The 20,407-nt window shown below is 40.2% G+C and overlaps 1 protein-coding gene across 3 annotated transcripts; it reads right to left on the reverse strand.

Moving 5' to 3' along the window:
- Nucleotides 1-196: 196 nt before the first annotated feature.
- LOC121322792 (otolin-1) lies at nt 197-9,450 on the reverse strand. Of its 3 annotated transcripts, none has more exons than XM_041263091.1 (5): nt 9,152-9,450; nt 6,142-6,484; nt 5,255-5,335; nt 4,177-4,257; nt 197-2,667 (listed from the first exon to the last, which is right to left on the reverse strand). In XM_041263091.1, the coding sequence occupies exons 2-5, from the start codon at nt 6,479-6,481 to the stop codon at nt 1,742-1,744; spliced, it is 1,428 nt and encodes a 475-aa protein (XP_041119025.1). In that variant the 5' UTR covers nt 6,482-6,484; nt 9,152-9,450; the 3' UTR covers nt 197-1,741. The 3 variants fall into 3 exon arrangements, with proteins under 3 accessions (XP_041119025.1, XP_041119026.1, XP_041119024.1); XM_041263092.1 differs by lacking the exon at nt 9,152-9,450 and adding an exon at nt 7,399-7,435; XM_041263090.1 differs by lacking the exon at nt 9,152-9,450 and adding an exon at nt 6,859-7,040.
- Between the last annotated feature and the right edge of the window lie 10,957 nt (nt 9,451-20,407).

A 20,407-nucleotide genomic window follows, 5' to 3' on the forward strand; every position in this document is an offset into this window, starting at 1 on the left:
TGCACAGATTCAAACAGGGCATCAGGCCTCAAGAGTAGAAAGGCAAGAGGACCTTGTACAATAGCTACTGTTCCACCTTAAACAATAGTGTTGATTTTTATATAGTCTTTTTTTATTATTTGATATGTTGCTAAGTCATGTGCACCCACTTGTGTAGGACTTACAGATTTCTTATTTTCACATAAGCAACATGTTAGTGTTTTTCTGTTGCTGCAAAGTTTAACAAAGACAAATATTCCACTTTCCAAATGTATAAAACAAATTGTAAATACAAAACGGAAACGGCTGGTTTCAAGACTAGAGCTAACCGGTATCTGTGAAACCAGCCGGAAGTGAGATTCAAACAAAAAAGCAGCGCATTTAGTGAAACAAGAACAAGGCACCCAGCAGATGACTGGATGTTACACCATGGATTCCAACAGCTTTCTTGAAAACTTTATTTCATTTTCTAGTCTGGAGAAATGAAACACAAAAATACAAAGCAATATTCTGCCTCCTGTAAAATAGGTAGCAACCTTACAAAACATTTACTTGTAAATAAATGTCATTTTAATTAGGTTCGCACTGCGTGTCTTGTGTGGTTTCTTATACCAGCCTGTTGAAGGTATAAAGTCAGAGTCTGTACTGAAAAAATGCACTTCAAATCCCTCACTCAAAATTTCATTATTGCTCATCGGCTTATTGCAAACACGATATTAACACACTCAATACATTTCACGACCAAACAATTTAAATGCAGATCATATACACTCAGGCCTAACCGTCAAGTCTAAAACCAAGTGTATCATGTTTAGTTCTGGATTCAAAGTGAAGCCAGCTGCTTCCTGGTACTAAATCAAGGCTACTGTAGGTCATCACTAGAAGTGATTATGAACCAGGAAGCAGTAGCAGCTTTTTTTAAACATGTGCACATCCTCAGTTTGACTGAGTTAAAGCCATGGTATCAATTCTTTAAAAATTCAGATTTTGTAGTTTTTTGTTACATTTGTTTAAAAGATCTTAAGTGATTTGTTAAATTGGTAATGACCACACTTTTAAGAATGATGCAGAGCGATACTCATTCCTGCATTATATCTTAGCACAGAATACAACTGCTTACTTAACATAGACTGCTACTAGGGTTATATAAGGATGTGTACCAAAAAAAAAAAAAACACAAGTTAATTCTCAGTCCTTAACCATTGTTTCCTATCACTGGTGTCACTGAAGAAGAATTAGAAAAAAAAACTCTTCTCTTAATAGTAAATTAAAGAGATAGAATTTTTTTTCAAACGTTGTGACATAGCGTTTATTTTTTCAAATTTACAAAGCTCAAAAGTACAAAGCTTCACTTTAATTAGACACAATTTGGAGTTTTCCTATAGAGAATGCTGAACTTAAAAGAAACTACTCAGCTGAAGAAAAGGGGCCAAAGCTTTCTTCACTTCAACTTCTTATCCCACCCCCTCCCGGCCCCATAAGTAACAAGGGAGTGCCTGGGGTTCTAAACAGGACGGATCCACAGTTCAGATACTGCAGAGCATTCTGAGGTTTTAAAAAGGGCCAACGAGAAAGATTAAACCAAAACATGCCATATGTGCTTTCTCAATAAAAGTTCCCAGAAGATACAAGATATACATTAGTAACTTTGGTAGAGACCAATAACTGTTTTCAGTGGTATTTGGCTGTTTTATTCAACCAAGTTGGGAGGAGGGTGAATCCTGTTTCTGTGAAGGGTAAGGGGGAGAGGAAGGCTGTGCCATTAGGGTGAGGGGGTGCTAGAACCAGGGGTGGGCTCGCTTATGGAGTCCCCCCAGCTGTAATCAGTGTAGTCACTGTTCAGTGGGAAGGTTCTGCTCTGAGAAGCGTCACAGGCATCCGGGTACAGCAGGAAGCCAGAAAAGGTGCTGCTGCTTTCAGGGCCCACGTACATCCCGTTGGTGTTGCTGTCTTTAACCTGAAGCCAGAGCCGTTCCCCGGCACTCAGGTGGAGCACCACCATCTGAGACACTTTGCCCAGGTCATCAAGTTGTGTGCTTCTGACAACGGACTTGTAGTCCCGGAATAAGCCCACTGTGAGTGCCTTATTGTTGGCGCACAGGTGGTAGGAGAAGACATACGTGCCGTTTACTGGCGCCACGTAAATCCCGGACTGTTGGTTATAGTGGCCTTGAAGATTATAGCTCACTTCCGTGAAAGGCACTGGCAGGTTGGGCCTGGGGTAAATGTCTCTCAGGGATGCTGAAAATGCAGACTGAACAGTAGGGGAGCAGGGTCCCGGTATCCCTCTCTCCCCTATATCTCCCTTCTCACCCATGTGACCATGGAGCCCCTTAATCCCTTTTGGACCTGGCTCCCCCTTTAACCCCTGAGGCCCCGGTGGACCCCTCTCTCCCTGATCTCCCTTCTCCCCATCTGTGCACTCACACACCCCTTGCTCTCCCTGGTCCCCTTTCATACCATTGAGTCCCGGCTCCCCTCTGGGACCTATTTCTCCCAGGTCTCCCTTCTGCCCTGGCACTCCAGGGGGGCCAGCAATGCCTGATTCCCCTTTATCACCTGCTGGCCCTGCAGGCCCCGGCTCTCCTTGTCCGCCCTCTCCCTTGCACACGGCAGGGCACTGCCCGGGCTTTCCCTTGGGGCCACTCCATCCTGGCAACCCATCTCTGCCCTGGTCGCCCTTGTCACCTGGAAACACAAGGCACCTGATTTAGCACTTGTCTTCCGAATTCCAAATTTCCAAAGATACTCTGTCCCTATACTAGTGTGGGTAATGGCAATGCAGCACAATATAGTATTCAAGATGTTTAACAAATACTTTTGCAGCCTCTATCTTCAATAAGCCTGTAAATCAAACTGCTGAAACCAGATCTAAGTTAATTCATACCATTATAGGAAAGGGTCCAACATTCAAACAGTAAAGTACAAGCGCTACATCCTCTGCTCTTTTAACAGCAGAATAAATGCACAGATGCTAAGAACATAAGAAATTTTAGAACGGGAAAGGCCATTTATGCTTGCTCGCTTAATGCAAGCGTGGTCTGTTAACACTCAGGAGAGGAAAACAATCTTAACTTGCATGACAGCTTGTTTTAAAGCAGAAGCTAACATCAGCCGAACTGAATGTATAGTTTGGTTTCTGTAATGGCTCTTGGCTAACATCACATTTAAAATGACTTAAATACTTAAATAAAAATCCTTCTGTTTAACTATTTATCTGTGTTTCATATTGTGGCAGGGCGATTGCCCTGCACAGGTGGGAATTAGTGTAATTTCCATGTGGGAATGGGTTTATTGTGTGTCTTTTTGGAGTTGATTTGTGAGATTAAATTATTGTTTACAGACGGGCCCTCGATTGGTACTTGCTGCCTGCTAGGCTTGGTTGAGGGGAAGGGCTGTGCCGGTCCTCAATCAGCAGGTGGGCGTGTCTTGACCGAGTGTCCGTCAGTTTAAAAACATCCGTTGGAGATTGCTCTGGGCAACTGCAACGTCATGCTACAGATGGGAGCTGTGTATACTTGGGAAACTGCAAGCGGTGCTTGTGAAGGCAATGCCAGGCCAAGGCCATAAGAAGCAGCAGGAGTCGTCATATGAACAGCGGCACATAAATAGGTAGGTTTAGGGGTTAGTGATCTCATGTAATGTATAGCGAGGGTTACGTGGTGTAGCCGGTTCCTGGAGCAGGACGCCTCGTTTGTAAGGCTAGTGCTCGCCCTGTGTGGCACCTTTTATTTGTAGTTTTTGTACTGCGATTTCTTTTGCCTTTTGTAAAGCTTGCTGCATGTATTCTCTGTGCGTTACCATCGCCAGTAACGTTACATGACCTGTTCTCCGGTGCCGGCGTTTCAACTCCATGTCTCTGTCATGCATGTCAGCGGCAATATACACGTGATGTGAGCACCCTGTCACACATACACATGCTTATTTCGTGTGTGCATTTTCTATATGCTGCACCCCTGTCCAAAATTACAGTGTAGGAGCCATGAAAGAGGACAAGTAAAGATATTAACAAAGATGTTGACCAAAATATTTCTGCTTTTATTTTATGCTTTTATTTTCGGATGAATAAAGGGTGATACCACTGGGGGAAAGGAAGGAGGGAGTGTGTGTTAGCCATTAGATGGAACAGTATGTGTTAACCCTGAGACTGAATGTAGCCTCCCTGAGAAGGACAGTCTGGTAAAGGACGTGACTTACCTTTCACATCCATGTCTCCCTTAGCACCACGCCATCCACTCCTCCCTTGATCTCCCTTCTCCCCAGTCTCGCCTTCCTGACCTAGAAATGAAAGAAAAGTCCCAGGTCAGTGGGAACAGTGAAGCAGCTATCCATCTAGACATGGCTGAGCAGAAAGAGTGTTCTGCAGCTAATTTATGAATTAAAGAAAGTCATTGACAACAACAGGCTTGGAACATTTTCTGAATGCCAAACTTCATCAATAATTAGTCTATATATTTACTCAAATATGTGTGTTAGCACAATCTGTCTGCTATCTATCTTTATTTATATTAGGATTGAAGACAGAGGAAGGGACTTCTTCACACAGTGTGGTGAGAGTATGGAATGGTCTACCTACAGTGTGATGAGAGTATGGAATGGTCTACCTAGTCATGTTGTTGAGGCAGAATCACTGGGATCATTTAAGACCCAACTTGACATAGTTCTGAGTTCAATCAGCTACTTGGAATCGGGCGAGATTACATGGTCCGAATGCCCTTCTCTTGTTTGTACACTTTATGTTCTGAAATAGTCTCTGATTCTTTACATATGTACCCTCAGGTAGCATAATTGATTTAGCTGCTGTTTCTGTCTGACATTGGAATTGACTTGAATTCAGACCTGTTCATTTCCATTAGTAGCAGATTAAGATTAAATTGATTTGGGTAAATTCCAGTTAGGATTGTGGGCTGACAGAACTTGACTGACTGGCGCTAATAGAGGAAGTTACCTATGCCAAGGACAGCAGTGGCAGGTTAAAAACCTGGAACGCAAAAAATGTAGGCTGAACATGAAGACTGTGAATATATTCTGTCAGGGAAATCTTGGAGGATGGTGAATTAATTTATGGGTAGCAGTTATACAAAAAATGTGATTCATGCATTGACCTTTGTAAACTATCTGGTTGCAGACTGGACTGTAGATTGTAGACTGAAGATGAAACTAGCTGCAGCCCCTGGTATATATTGGAACAAGATAATTCTGTCTTGTTTCATGGTGCAGATGTGGCTTCTTCCTCTGGTTTAGTTTATTTCTATGATAACGCTTCGTCACAAACCTTTGAGTCCCTGCCGTCCGATAAAGCCCCGAGACCCTCGGAACCCGGTGAATCCTCGACGCCCAGGACTTCCTGGAGGGCCTGTCAAGATACAGGAGGCAGAAGAGGACAGACATTGCTATGTTTCATTTAAGGAGTGCTACCCAATATAGTGGGCAGGACTACAAGATAGTTTATCCAGCAGTCACTGTTACTATGTATAACAGATTGAATGCAATGCACATTAAGTACAACATGAACATAAAAGTATTTAGGACGTTTCAGACATTAGTCCTTCATCAGCTAAAATGCCATAGAGTCCTGTGACAGACAACTTACTGGACTCTATGTCGCCTTATAACTGGTTCTGTGGTATGAAGGGGCAGCACTGGCCAGGTATCTGGCCAGGAAATGTCTGAATGATACTGCATTACAATAAATATTGCAGTGAAAAAAATCTTTTGTCCCACCTATAAAATATGTAGCAACCTTACGTAAATCCTAGAAAACACACAGTGTTCTGAATCCACTAGACACGATGGAGTCTTGATCGCACCAAGCTTGATTGTACAACGTGGTAGGAGGCGCAGGTATGATTGACAGTACTTTGTGTACAAGATGTACAGCATCAATTGTAGTTGTTACAGTAATTACAGTATAGAACATTTTGTAGGCATTTGTTTTCCCAAAGCATCAGCAAACAAATCAGAAGCATTGTTGACCTGCTGAAGGCATAGTTCATGTACAGTAGAGATTCATTGGCTGATAGTTTTAAGTGATGTCACAAAGAGACTTGGTGAGCAAGAGTTTTTACTAATAAAACCCTTCCCTGACAAATCCGCACACGGTTAGGAGGAAGACTACACATGCTCACTGCATGAGGCAGCTCTGAACTGTGGTTGCCGTACCTGGAAGACCCATGTCTCCTTGGTCCCCCTTGGGCCCTGCCGTTCCTTTGTAGTGCACGCAGAGACAGAACCAGGGCACACTATCGATGGGTGGAGGCACCGGCACCTCCATTAGGACCTCACAGTAGGAGTAGTCTGGCTCGGGCTCCTGTGGAGGTATGCCCTGGAAGCTGCGGGAGCCGAGTTTGGTGAAGTTCATCCCAGGGAAGCGGTGTGGAGGAGTAGGTGGGGCACGAGGAGGAGGAGTAAAGTGAGGGGGCTGTGGTCTGATTGCAGTCGACACTGCCCCATCAAGCACAGAGAGCAGCCCCAGACAGAGCAGGACAGTTCCACAGCTCATTTTCTGAAAACAGACACATAAAACAGGCAAGGTGGCCAATTATTTTACCTCTCATTTTCTCCCCGATTTAGAATGTCCAATTACGTTCCCTCACTCCCCAGAACAGCCCGGGAAAACTTAAAATAATAATATTTTAATCTATACTTTTCTATTAAATTAATTAATTCAGGGATTATTTTGGCAGATCTTTAAAAGACTATGCTACAACGTGGAATAATCTTCAGGAATTTAAATAATACGCAGGCAGATCGGTAACTGGCATTTCGTGACTAAATTCACTCTCAAGAAAATTGGTGTCCCAATCAAAACAACAATAGAAATCTGTAATTATTTAGACATTTAAAAGCACGGATCGTCGGCAGTATTGTTTGAAGTACCGAAGTGCAGCTCCATCCTGAAATTCAGCAGCACACCACTAGATTGGAATGGAAGCAAAGACACATTAGAAACTGGTCCTGGTAAACAAGTTATTTCATTTAAGTGGAATGTCATTTGTTATTTCAATGAAGTGAAATAACACAAATGCATCTGTGACGGAAAGATGAGTTCTGGTGATGAATCTTCCTCCCGACCTGTGAGGGCGCTAAAGAACGAGAGGAGAAGTATCTGGAAGGGCTGGCCTGACAGTTCGTTTCCGGGTCAGGGAAGTGGGTCAGCCTGGAAAGAAGCGAGACTCTGTTGTAAGACCGTATTGATTTGAAAGGTAAACGAGAGGCAGCTGCAAGTAATAAGGCAGCTGCAACCATTTACCTAGATATCATGCGGGATTACATATAGGGGCCAGGGTAACGCTGATCTTTTCCTTCGTTTGGGTAAAAGCTCAGCAGAGAGAAGGACCGAGAGAGGAGCGTATTATGTTTTGGGTTTTTTCTGTTTTGTAATTGTCTGCGTTTTGCACCACCAAACAGTTAACTCACCTATCCGGAGCTGTCGACCAAGGTCAGCACAATCCGGATCACCACTGCACGGAACCGTCACGAAATACAGTGTCTTCACCCACCACAAGCACGTCTGCACTCACCCAGGACTGGTAACCGTGCATTCGTTTTTGTTCGGGACTGCGCCCTGCTTTGTTATCCCCGCGCTTTACACATAGTTGTGTATAGCCGGGGATTTATTATTTGACGGTCACCAGACCTGGATTACAAATAAAAGCACTTTTTTTTCACTGAATCACTGTTGTCTGTTCATCACTCCTGCACCGCATCACCACGACATCTGTTCCCCTTACCAACCACTTTGCCACAGTATCCCACATTAGATATACATACTCATGCTATGTGATGTGCTTCTTTTTCCTATGTGATTATTTTAATTCTAAAGGGCTGCAATACTGAACGGTTCAGAGGTCCGGTATACAGGATGGTACGGAACGACAGGGTGGTTATTATTTACAAAAAGACAGAAAATAAATGGTGCAGCTACAAAACACAATAAGGTGAACTCCTATAGAATCGGTTATTGCAAAACAAGAAAAAACAAATAGCTAAATTCTTCACAGGTAAGTAGGCTACCTTGTTAAAATGTTGAAAATAGTGAACAACACTGTATCCCTTAACCCCTTTACAGCCATGTGTTTTTGTCATAGTCATCTCACAGCCAAGCATTTTATGACTTTTTTTACCACGTCTTTAAAGTGCTATAAAAAAATATACATTTGAAACAGTAGAGTGAGTAATTTTTTAATTCCAGACCCTTGCCAGGACACGCAAATACACAAAATATACAAAAGCGAAAAAATTCAAAACTATTTTGGGGTATTTTTTTCAACAACAGATTTTTTTTTTTTTTTTTTTTTTTTTTTAAATAAATTATGTTACCGTGGGTGCCATGGGGTAAACTAAAGGGATTTTTTTTTCACAAATTAATATTAACCCCCTAAATTCTGAAACACGGCTATATAAATTTTATAAATAAGTGCTGGAAGAAGGATAAAAAATAAATATTAATCTGGCATTGGAGGGTGTACAATCAAAAATCAAAATTCAAATTCACATTCAAAGTTTTTTTTTTTTTTAATTATTGCCCTATGCCATACTGGGGCCAGCTAAAATCAATATGTCTGAATTTTTCTGTTCCGTACCTCAGTACCTCTCCACATCGTGTATGTATGTAGTCTTTAAGCCAGTGGGTCTCAACACATCTTACAGTTCTGTAATCATGACTGTCCAATAGCAGTCACATGAAGGGAAGGATTGCAGTAGATAAATCAGAATGCAAGCCCAAACCATGAAATTAAACAGGCTTTTTCAAAGCTACATAGGAGTTACCAGAATGCTTGAAAGATTGACTAAGAAAGGGACAACTGGGGTCTGCTGTGACTGAGTAAGAAAAGTCTGCCACCAGATTTTAACACTGAATCATCTTAATGGATACACAGATATCCAGATATGTATCTGCATAACTTCAAAACTCACTAAAACAATAAGCAACTAAGTCAAGGAGACACCATTTTGGCTGGTGCTTTTTCAACGCAAAGGTATTGGCCAAAACATTTTTCTACTTGAATCAGTTTTTATTTATTTTTCAGGTAACTGGTTCCAGTTTTAATTCACATTTTTATTTAGTGAATCCTTAGCTCTTCCTTAAGGAACCCTAAAGTACTTCATCAAAACACCATTTTCAATGAATAGATGACAAGAAGAATAAAATGCTCATAAAAAATCTTACCTATTCAAAGATGTGGTGCGCAATAAAAACGGTGATCACAGATCCACTGGAAAATGAACACACAGGACTAGGAAGTGATCAATTTATAGACCTTTCACAGAAACCAATAGCTGCAATCTGACTCAAGTCTATTATGGCCACCGCAATCCCCTCAAAAACAAAACAAAAAACACCACCTCATTGTGGACACTGCAAGAGAAGTGGGTCTTTTTTTTCTGAAGGCTCCAATTGAAGTTGGTAAGATGATTCCAGAGATATTGCACATCTCAGGCTAATAAAATCAATAGCCTTTTTATATATATAACTTCCTTTGAGCAAAAAGTTGATGTTCCTGAAAAGATAACACTGTCTCCCTCCCCTCCTCATCAATCTAAATGGAGCTCTTTGTGTTTGTCCAGTTCACAGTAACTGATTCATTGATTTCATAACTAGGTTCTGGGAAATTTGATCTAATTAGCAGTGTTTACATCGAGTTCACGTGGCTCTTTATAATTTGAGGAAATAAAAACAAAACAGAACCACTAAACACAGAGTGAACCATAACAATATATTGGGTGTGTTTGTGTGGGTAAGGGTGAACTTTGTGAATAGTGGGGCAGTGTTTTTTCTTGTGTGAGTATGTGTCTGTCTTTCAACCATCAGGTGAATCTTTTTTTAAATACAATAGTGACACAAATTATGGAAACAAATGATTTACAGCGAGACTGCCTATAGGGATTGTATTGATCATTTTTCCTCACCCAGATCCCTTATTTACTGAATACCTGGGAATGAGCAATTCATCTCACAAGTATAATGGTATCCAAAATGCTCTCCTGTTTCTGGGAAAGCAGTCCTATTTAATAGCCAATTGGGGGCTGATGCACCAACTGCCTAATGGCAGCCAATGCAACAATTCAGATTCAGCATCCCCTAAACAAAAGGGGGTGCTGACAAAGATTGTCCATTAAATAATTAAGAAAGAAACGGTCAAAAAGACTGTAAGACTATCGTAAAATTGGGAATTAGGGGTTTATTGCTGGATAATCTCACACAAACTGCTTGCTCACAAAATATCTTGGTATCCCTGAATAGATCGTCTCCTCTTTAAAATAATTTAAATGTGTAGTCTGTCTCAAAGTGCAGTTGTTCTATAAATTATCTGTTGTTTCCATAATTTGCGTCAGTACTCTAACTCTCACCCACCATAGGGCGTTAACAATATGGTAAACTGTCACTGAAGGCTAAAGATGAAGAAATAAGAGATTTTCATCATTCATTCCTTGAAGCTATTCACAAGGCTTCGAGATACTTAAAAAAGTCTGTCTTTATGAATCAGGTTTTGTATTTGTGAAACAGTTCTGGACTATTGGCCATTTCACTAACAACAGTACAAAACAGTTTCCGTAATGTCAAACTTGATTTTATTCATAAAAACAGGCTTCTTTAACAACTTGTGTGTTCAAGCTTTGTGAATGGAGTCCATAGTTCTCTGGTTTATTGAAAGAAAGTCTTCCATTCCGTGGTGTATCTAATTAACAGATTGTGGCCTCTTCCTATTGCATGAAGTCTTCCACTATACCACAGTAGAAACACTGAATGTGGTCCACAATTTGGCCCAAAGTCAAGCCTTAGCCATGGAAATTAACTGAATAAAAGCTTTATAAGAATAAGTTAGCTTCAGCTTCCTCAAGGGAAGTATCAAGTACCTGGAGGTCAGAGAGACTTCTCAAGAGGATAGAAAATAGGGGCAGCATGTATCACAGGGACATGCATCCTTATAGTGGAAACAGAGCTGATTCTATTCATCCACATCATTCAATGTGGAGGACATAATGTAAATGAAATATGAAGCTGGGTCAACAAATGAACAATGTACTCCTAACAGTTACACCTAAGACTTGTCCTCTTTATGGAATAACAGTGTTGCCCTCTTTATACTGGCATGCTACAGTAAAATACCACCTGTTTGCAGTGTTTCAGTAACCCTGTGCCTAGAATCACTGAAACACAGGAAGGGAAGGGGAGCCAAAGCATGAAACTTCTGGGAGTTCTTGCAAAGGAAATAAATGGTAGAAATATAAAATATATTTTTGTTTATGTTAAGCAACATAAATTAAAAACTATACTCAAGAAGAGATATTGGGCCATATTTTCAAAGCATTTACTCACACCACTTAGTGGAAACAACTTTATTAGTTTAACCAACGCGTTTCAGCCAATTGGTTCGTCAGGGTCATTAGAACTTGCATTTACATACACATCAATATAAAAAGCGTCTCTGTAATTAGGGAGTTTAACAGGCAATTAACAGCATCCAATGAAACTACAATGGATTGACTTTTAGATTTGAGTGAGCCAATCAATGTCTAGTTAAGGCCCCCAATCCATATATATATATATATATATATATATATATATATATATATATATATATATATATATATATATATATATATAGTATAAATTAACACATCAACAATTTTCAGCAAAGGAAGTTTAGAACAGGAGGTAGGAAGCACTTTTTTACACAGAGTTATAAATGCATGGACTAGCCTACCAGGTGACATAGTAGGATCTGAAACACTGGAACATTTAAAAACAACTAGATCCTGTCCGATTAAATTAGATCCTGTAGGTATGCTAAGAAGAGACGAGACTTGAGGAGGCAAAAGCATCTTCTCATTCCCAAACTTTCCTTACATTCTTGTAGTCTTTGAGAGTTGTTAACCCATTAAGTACCAAATCATTTTTTCTTTTGAAAAAATCAGAACACAAGCTGTATCTATGTAATTTGATACATTACATTTACTTAACTTTTACTTTAATAAAATTAAAGTTATCATAACAATATAGTTAAAGAGAGAATTTAAATAACAGGTAGATGCCAGCTAAAAATGACCCAAAAACGCATAAGTAGCCATTGAGGATTGTAGCACTTAATGTTTTAAAGGCAATAAGAGAATCCAGCAGTGAAAATCATTAAATACACTAGGGCCTGCATGCTTATGTATATCCAGTGCTACATTCTGAGAAATGAAGGTGCTTGTGGGATGCAATCTAATATAAATTATGTTAATATTGTGTTAAGCTATTGTTCTTTGGTACTAAGAAAGTGAATCCTTAAATACTGGAAAGGAGAGAAATGTCCAACTTTCATAGAATGGAAACATTTAATGCTGTGTGTATTACAGCTGGAGAGGCTCTACCAGACAGGGAAATAAAAATGCAATGACTTCCTTAAAACGTGGGACCCATTTATAAATGAATTACAAGAAATAGAAATGTGATATAGATTACTGTCGGCTTACTACAGTGACCTAAAAACAGTGTAACGTTTTTTATCATGCTATTCCTATTATGTAATGATTATCACTGAAGGTCTGGGTGGTGGGTTTACATTTATATATGTATGAATGTTAAAGTTATATAGTTGAGAATATTTTTGTATCATAAGATTATATGCATATTATTTAAAATTGTAAAAAAAATGAATAAATTAAAAAATAAGCTTTTTGTCTTGCTCACCTATTATATCTGTTATACTGTGATGCCTTTCTTTACCCAAGCGTGGTTGTTAAGAATTATGTTGTCATGTGTCAGTAAAGGGGTTTTCCATACAGGTGTGGAGAGGTAAGGAGTAGGATCTTCTTTTAGTAATGATTTAACTATATACCAGGATATGAAAGTGACATACAGTGCCTATAGAAAGTCTACACCCTGTTTCAAAATTTTCACTTTTTGTTGCCTTATAGCCTGGAAATAAAATGCATTAAATATTTTTCTTTTTCATTTATCCACACATACTACCCCACAATTAATTAAAGAAAATTAATTAAAATTAAAAACTGAAATAGCTTGGTTGAATAAGCGTCCACCACCCTTGTAATAGAAATCCTAAATTAGCTCAGGTGTACCCAATGGCCTTCAAAATCACACACCAAGTTAAGTGGCCTCCACCTGTGTTAAATTGTAGTGATTCACATGATTTCAGGATAAATTCAGCAGTTTCTGTAGGTTCTCTCTGTTGGGTAGTGCGTTTCAAAGCAAAGACTCAACCAAGAGCACCAAGGCGCTTTCAAATGAACTCCAGGACAAAATTGTTGAAAGGCCTTGAATATCCCTTGGAGCACGGTCAAGATGATTATTAAGAAGTGGAAGGTGTATAGCACCACCAAGACCCTGCCTAGATCAGGCTGTCTCTCCAAACTGGATGACCGAGCAAGAAGGAGACTGATCAAAGAGGCTACCAAGAGGCCAATGGCAACTTTACAAGAGCTACAGGCTTTTATGGCCAAGACTGGTCAAAGTGTGCATATGACAACAATATCCCAAGCACTCCACAAATCTGTCCTGTATGGTAGGGTGGCAAGAAGGAAGCCATTACTCAAAAAAGCCTACCTTGAATCCATCTAAAGTATGAAAAAAAAACACTCTTCACAGATTCTATAGCCATGTGGCAAAAAGTTTTGTGGTCTGATGAAACTAAAATTGAACTTTCTGGTCTAAATGCAAGGAGTTATGTTTGGCTCAAACCCAACACAGCGCATCACCCAAAGAACATCATCCCTACTATGAAGCATGGTGGTGGCAGCATCATGTTATGGGGATGTTTCTCATTGGCAGGGACTGGGGCACTTGTCAGGACAGAAGGGAAAATAAATGGAGCAAGATAAGTCCTTGAGGAAAACCTGCTGCCATCTGCAAGAAAGCTGAAACTGGGACGGAAGTTCACCTGTCAGCATGACACGACCCAAAGCACACAGCCAAAGCTACGCTGGAGTGGCTAAGGAACAAAAAGGTAAATGTCCTTGAGTGGCCCAATCAGAGCCCTGACCTAAACCCAATGGAAAATTTGTGGCATGACTTGAAGATTGCTGTCCATCAATGCTCCCCAAGGAACTTGACAGAGCTTGACCAGCTTTATAAAGAAGAATGGTCAAATATTGTCAAATCTAGGTGTGCAAAGTTGGTAGAGAATTGCTGCCAAAGGTGATTCCACCAAGTATTAATTCAGGGTGGGGGGGCTTATCCAATTCTGATCTTTCAGTTTTGTATTTTTATTATATAATTTTTTTCTCAATAAAACCTTTTTTTTCCCCTTAACAGTGTGGAGTATGATGTGTACATAAGTGGGGGAAAAAAATCCTCATTTAAGTGCATGAAACTCTGAGGCACTGACACAACAAAATGTGAAAAAAGTTCAAGGGGGGGGGTGTAGACTTTCTATAGGCACTGTATATAGGTGGAGATTTGGTAACTTTTAGCTTATCTGCCACAAGCATCTCCCAGCATGATCATTATTATCTGCTGTGGATAGAAGGAGTGTATCTTTGAACCAAGAATAATTATGACTAACTTTAGTTAACCTTTCAACCCATGGAACATACTTGGAGTATTATACTAATTATTGTGATTTATCTAGGTTCTTTTCACCAACATAAGTCAGCTACTGTCGATAAATGACTGTTTCACACACATGACAATATTTTGTTTTTAAATTACCCAGCCTTTCCTAACTCACTAACTTACTGGCTTTCAATTTCTGGCAAAATTACACAATGAGGTACTCCCGGGACAGCTTCCCCCCACATTCTGGGGCCCTTGTTCCTGGAATAAATGGCTGTCTTATTATAAAAATATTAACTAAAACATCTTACATGCACATCAGATTGTTTATGTAATGTAAGAGACTCTAGTGCAGTGATAACATATAAATAGAGACAGGAAATCTGTAGCAACTGCTTATGATTGAGTGTGTTGTTAGTTTCAGAAACAGTGCTGTCAAATCCTGATTATTTAGACATGTATATGTGTATTACAAGTAACATAACACAGATGTGTGCTGCTAATGAGGGGCTTTATACATTTGTAAAGATTATAAAAAGACTGCTGCAAAATATTCCTCAGCCGGGGCATTGCAGTGACCCTGAGCATCATTATTTGAAACAAGCCTCCAGTCTGGTTGGCAACAGCGTGAAACACCCTCTTTCAACTTCTGAACAAGATCAAAAAGGAGCCCCATGAGGTCAGATAGAAACAGTGTGCTTTTAAAGAGTCATCTTATCAGCATCTTTAAAACCTTGTCAAAGGCACTGACAAATGTAAGTATCTAATATTTGATTTATTTTGCAGGGGATATAGAGGATAGCGCCGTTCATAGTCCTGTAGTTATTCCACAAACCCAGGAGCCCTGAAGGGGTTGAACAAGCTGTTATAGGCATGTTCTAAAGATGTATTGAGCTTCGGGGTGTTTCACTGAAGGGTTGTTTTTTAATTCTGTTCTATTGTATTGTAAAGTCAATCCAAGAACGGGAAATAAAACAACAGTGACTGAAATTAATATGTGTTGTAGGTATTACACTGTAGTTTTTCCATGAATGAGGATGGCCGAAAAAGCCACGAGCCCCCCAAGGGGTCAAGTGGGTTGTTTACGGCTCTCCTCACGAGTGAAATAACCATAGCACTCTATGACTATGCATATGGAGTATTCTGGTTATAAAACAAGCACAGTGTTTGGAAAGAAAGTATGTTAAACCTAGAGCTGATATCTGAGGATTATTTTCCTTGGATCAGCTCAGCATCGCAGTGTCATTTGCGACGGTACGATTCGCCTGCCATTCTGCTGTTCCAAATTGATCTGGTAAGAAAAATATTCACTGCGGACCACCGAATATGAATAGTTATTTGATGCTAGATATTTCTGTACAAACGTACTTACTGGAGCATCATTAAATTTATATACAGCGAGTTTTAAGTCGTCATCTTTATATTACTAAAGAAGATATGCATTTTTCTGTCTGTAGCCATTACCTTACCCAGTCATCTGTCCTGTCCTGAGCCAAAGACGATGGGCATGACCTACTTCTGTTGAAAGGATTTCCTTGTAAATATCTGTACATGTTTATCCATATAGGTGCACCAGTTCTACCGAGAGATGGGAAACCATAGAAGGGCTTTTTGAGGGTGGTCATGAACTAATTCTGTTTCATATATTTACTTAAAAACAGGAACCAAGTTTGTACCTGTACAAATCCACAATGGATAACTGCTTCTGTTACCATGGGAACGTTGAAAAAAAATGATAGGCCTGGTGTTCCTTGACTTTGCCTGGAGGTCAAAGGTTTCCCACAATCCTTGTATGTCACGTAGTTTCCTGTGTGACAATGGCCTCCATGACTGACTAGTTCATGACACGAGGAGTGTAACAGTCGGACGAGCAGCAGTATTGACATTTTCAGAGTCTAGCACACACCCTTTTGCAAATTTTAGAAGCATTGTGGCATGCTATACACTGGATGTGTGTTATACACAGTACAAGGTGTGCATTATACTTGAGAGCAGTTTACATGTGTATTATATGTCACAACCCATTTTAGTTTCAGCTGACAACAAAATCTGATGCAAAAGCCTTTGATGTTTGAAGAAACAATACAGCTAAAATTAAAGCATGTATGTTGGTATTGTCTGACATGACATAACAAGTGTACAGTTTATGTTTAATTGATACATAAATGTTGAACTCAACAAATAGCTAAATTTAGAAATACTGAAAGAAACAGTTTCCTGGTTTTTATTACATGAAAATAGCTATTTACTTTTGGGCTTGGATTTTGGCAAAATAAAATGGGATAGTAATGGTGGGGAGCAATCAAGACATATCTTCTTTAGGACCTGTCTGTCTCCCTGATTGAATTGGGGATCACCCTTCCAACACCTTGTAGAGTCGATTATAATCTTTAACGTTTCTCAGTTTAAACAACTGCCATCATAACTACCCACTTGCACCATTTACTTCAACACCAATTCCTCACAATGTTCAGTATCAACTCCATAGGAAAATATATTTAGGATTTGCATGAGTATGTGTGTATTCAATTGACATCAATGCTGTAGGATAACAAGATTGAAGTTGGAAGTTCCAGGGACCACATGAACTTGTAAGAACTGAGCCAACCTTAAAATCTATTTGCCTTTGAAAATGAAAATCACTCTATAATTTAAAAGAGGACACCAGCACCACTCTTCTCCTTGTTGAGGCATTAGGGGTGTCTCTGAGAAGCCTGTGTTAAGCTTGTCCTGGGAACCTTGTTGTTATTAGCAGCCTGTAATAAATTACTGCAGGTACAAAATGGGATGTACAACTCCTAGTGTGCTCTTTCACAACCAAACTATATGAAAGGGATTCATAATCTCCTTAAACCACAAGTAAGGGGTGGAAATAAGGCATTCAAACTAATGGTACAACGACTATTAATTTGAATAGGACAAATCGTTGCCACAATATATATATATATATATATATATATATATAATTAGTATATATATGAATATATAATATATATAGTAATTAACAAATCCTCTATTTTGGTGCTGTGTCTGGTGCTCTGTTTGTGAATGTACTGTTCAGGAACTGCTTGGAATTTGTATTAATGTTCTAAAGTACAATTTATATATTAATGGATTGCAACTGCAAATGCACTTCCGTCTGTCTGAAACCACTAATTCAAACCACTAAAAAAAAACTTAAATACCTCCTAAACCCACAGTTAGGAGGTAAAATGAAGGGGTACACACCCATTAAAACACATGGAAATTAAAAAGTAGCAAGGTTCCGAAAAATATAGCTTTACACGTCCCCACGTGTTGCTACAACTGTTTAAATAATGTACCTGTAATTTTTCTTTTCAGTGTTTACATTGTGACAACTTTTTATACTTATAAATTTAAACTCTGCTTCAAATCTCTTTTAAAAATGTCAGCTGTAGTGCACATGTTTGAGATATGTCTTTTAAATCACTGCAAAAAGTGAAATAAGTAAATAATAAGAAGTTTCTGTTCCGTACCACATCATGGTTGTTGTTGCTGTGCTTCCTGTTTGACAGTGTGGGCAATAATCCTTACACTATCAGTGCACTAGAGCGTCCATTTTGAAAACAGATAGAAACAGAGTTTAAAGTTATAAGTGTAAAAAGTTGTCAGGATGTTTACAATGAAAAGAAAAATCACAGGTACATTATTTAAACAGTTTTAGCAACACATGGAGATGTGTAACACTATATTTTTTGGAACCCCGCTACTCACTTTTTAAGGGAATATTAATGGAAATTAAGGGAATAAATACATCCCTTTATTCTTTAAAAATAATATTAAGGTCAACTGAGAAAATAATGATAAAATCAAGATAATTTTAAGAGAAATAAGTGATTGGTTTCATAGCAATGGGGTAGAAAACGTGGCAGTCTGTTCTGAGCAATGTGAATGCTGAGTAAAGCAGATTATTTCCCATTTAAACATTTTTATTGTGAAGGATGAGAGTCAGCTAAGCTTTTATTTGAAACAGCAGGCTTAAATATCAAATACATTTTTTTGTGTCTAAATAAAAAAATAAGTGTTACTTGGAGGACATATTCAAATCTCTACTTGACCTGTTTTCCCCATATAATCAATGTTAGTAACCCCTTGGATGCGAGGGCTTGAATTCTATAGAAAAGAGCAGCAGGCATGTGTTGACTATTTTCCAAGAAGGGCATATTGGCAATTGATACCATTCTTTGCACTGTTGCTTTGCAGAGCTTTTCAAGTAGTTATATTGAACTTTCTCCTCCTGTTCAGTGACATTCAGACAGAAAATGTCACAATGTCACAAGGAGGGGGCAGATTAAAGGGAGACTATTGTGATCACCTGAATTATATATGGTCTAAGGTGGTTTTGAAGAATGATATGGAAAACCCCCAGATCAAATAGACTGGCTTTTAACATGCTTACCTATATTATGCAGTTCTTTACTGTGCTTCCACAATGCTTTACCACATTCCGCTGTGCCTATACCACAGCACGCTGGCGGTTGTATAGTGAACTGGTGGGACTGCAGCCCAACTCATTTATGAAGATAGATTGAAGAAACTGAATCTATTTAGCCTAGTAAAACATCAAAGTTAACCCCAGACCATGCTTAAACACAGGACAGAAACCAGGACTGGAGTGGTGAAGGTATGGAATCAGTCACCAAGAATTTAAGACCTGACTTGACCATTTTTACTAGGAACTACTAGGAACTGGATGGCCATTGAGTCTATAGCTATTGCCATTGTGTAGGGATGGGCTTCCCAACCCTGGTCTTGGGGACCCCCTGTGTCTTCTGGTTTTCATTCCACCTGAGCTCTCAGTTACTTAAGTAAACACTTAATTGAACTAATAATGTGCTTAATTATAAGACCTTTTTATTTGTTTTCAGCTGGAAGCAGTTGCAGATTTTAAACCAGCTGTAATATTTTATAAATAACTTTAACTCGGCACCCACTGTGCTTCCTCGGCGCCGACACACTTGGCACCGATTGGCAGTCAAGCTCTGCCTGCGCTAGTTCTGACCTTGGCACCGACACGTTGCCCTGCGCCATGTCAATACGCTCCACTGGGTCCTCCTCTGATTTCCACCAGTGCGACCAGTGTGCAGTGAAGCATCCCAGGCAGATCGAACACTTGACCTGCGCCAGATGCTTGGGGCCAGACCATGTGGCCAAAGCACTGGCAGGAGAGTTGGACTGCTCTCCGTGCAGTCTCTCTCCTCGGGTCAAGGGAGAATAAGATCAGTGATCCAGGGTCATTCACAAAGACCCGAAAAGAACCCTGTCCGCTACTGTGACCCGGGAGCTCCCCCGTACCCCTGGGTCACCCTCCCTTTATCTACCACTGGTGCAGGCACCTCTCAGGGTACGATCGCCGGGGAGCAGGTGGTCACCGCGCAGGTACTACTCACCTTCCCCACATAGGCACAGGCAGTCCCCCTCTGAGTCACCACGAAGACGCCCAAGCTCGGCTGAGGGGCGCTTCCAGGAGCTGGCAGAAATAGTGAGGGCCCAGCAGACCATGCTGGAGACAGTGTTAAAATCTCAAGGCAGAACACCAGAATACCTCCTACCACCGGGCAGCCCCAATCACCCCAGTCCCTATCTCCATCTCTGGCACACATACCTCCGAGCCCAGGCGAGCTGTCTTTCACAGCCATACCGCCCATACTGCCCCTTCCACATCTATCACAGAGGGACGAGTTCTGGGCCTTGATGCAGCATGCAGCTGCTGCCACGGACGTTCCCTGACCAGCTGAACAGGATGGAAAAGGGAACTGCTTCCTAAAGCAGAAGGGGCACCGACAGCATGCCCTCCCCTTGTGCTAGGATTTTCTTGAGCTGGTGCACTCATCCTGGAGCAACCCAGCATCCGCCCCCTCAGCCTCTAGAACAGCAGAGGCCCTGCTACACACTGCAGGAGCTCAA

The sequence above is a fragment of the Polyodon spathula genome, chromosome 11, assembly GCF_017654505.1.
Source record: "Polyodon spathula isolate WHYD16114869_AA chromosome 11, ASM1765450v1, whole genome shotgun sequence".
In the NCBI taxonomy this organism is placed as follows: Eukaryota; Metazoa; Chordata; class Actinopteri; order Acipenseriformes; family Polyodontidae; genus Polyodon; species Polyodon spathula.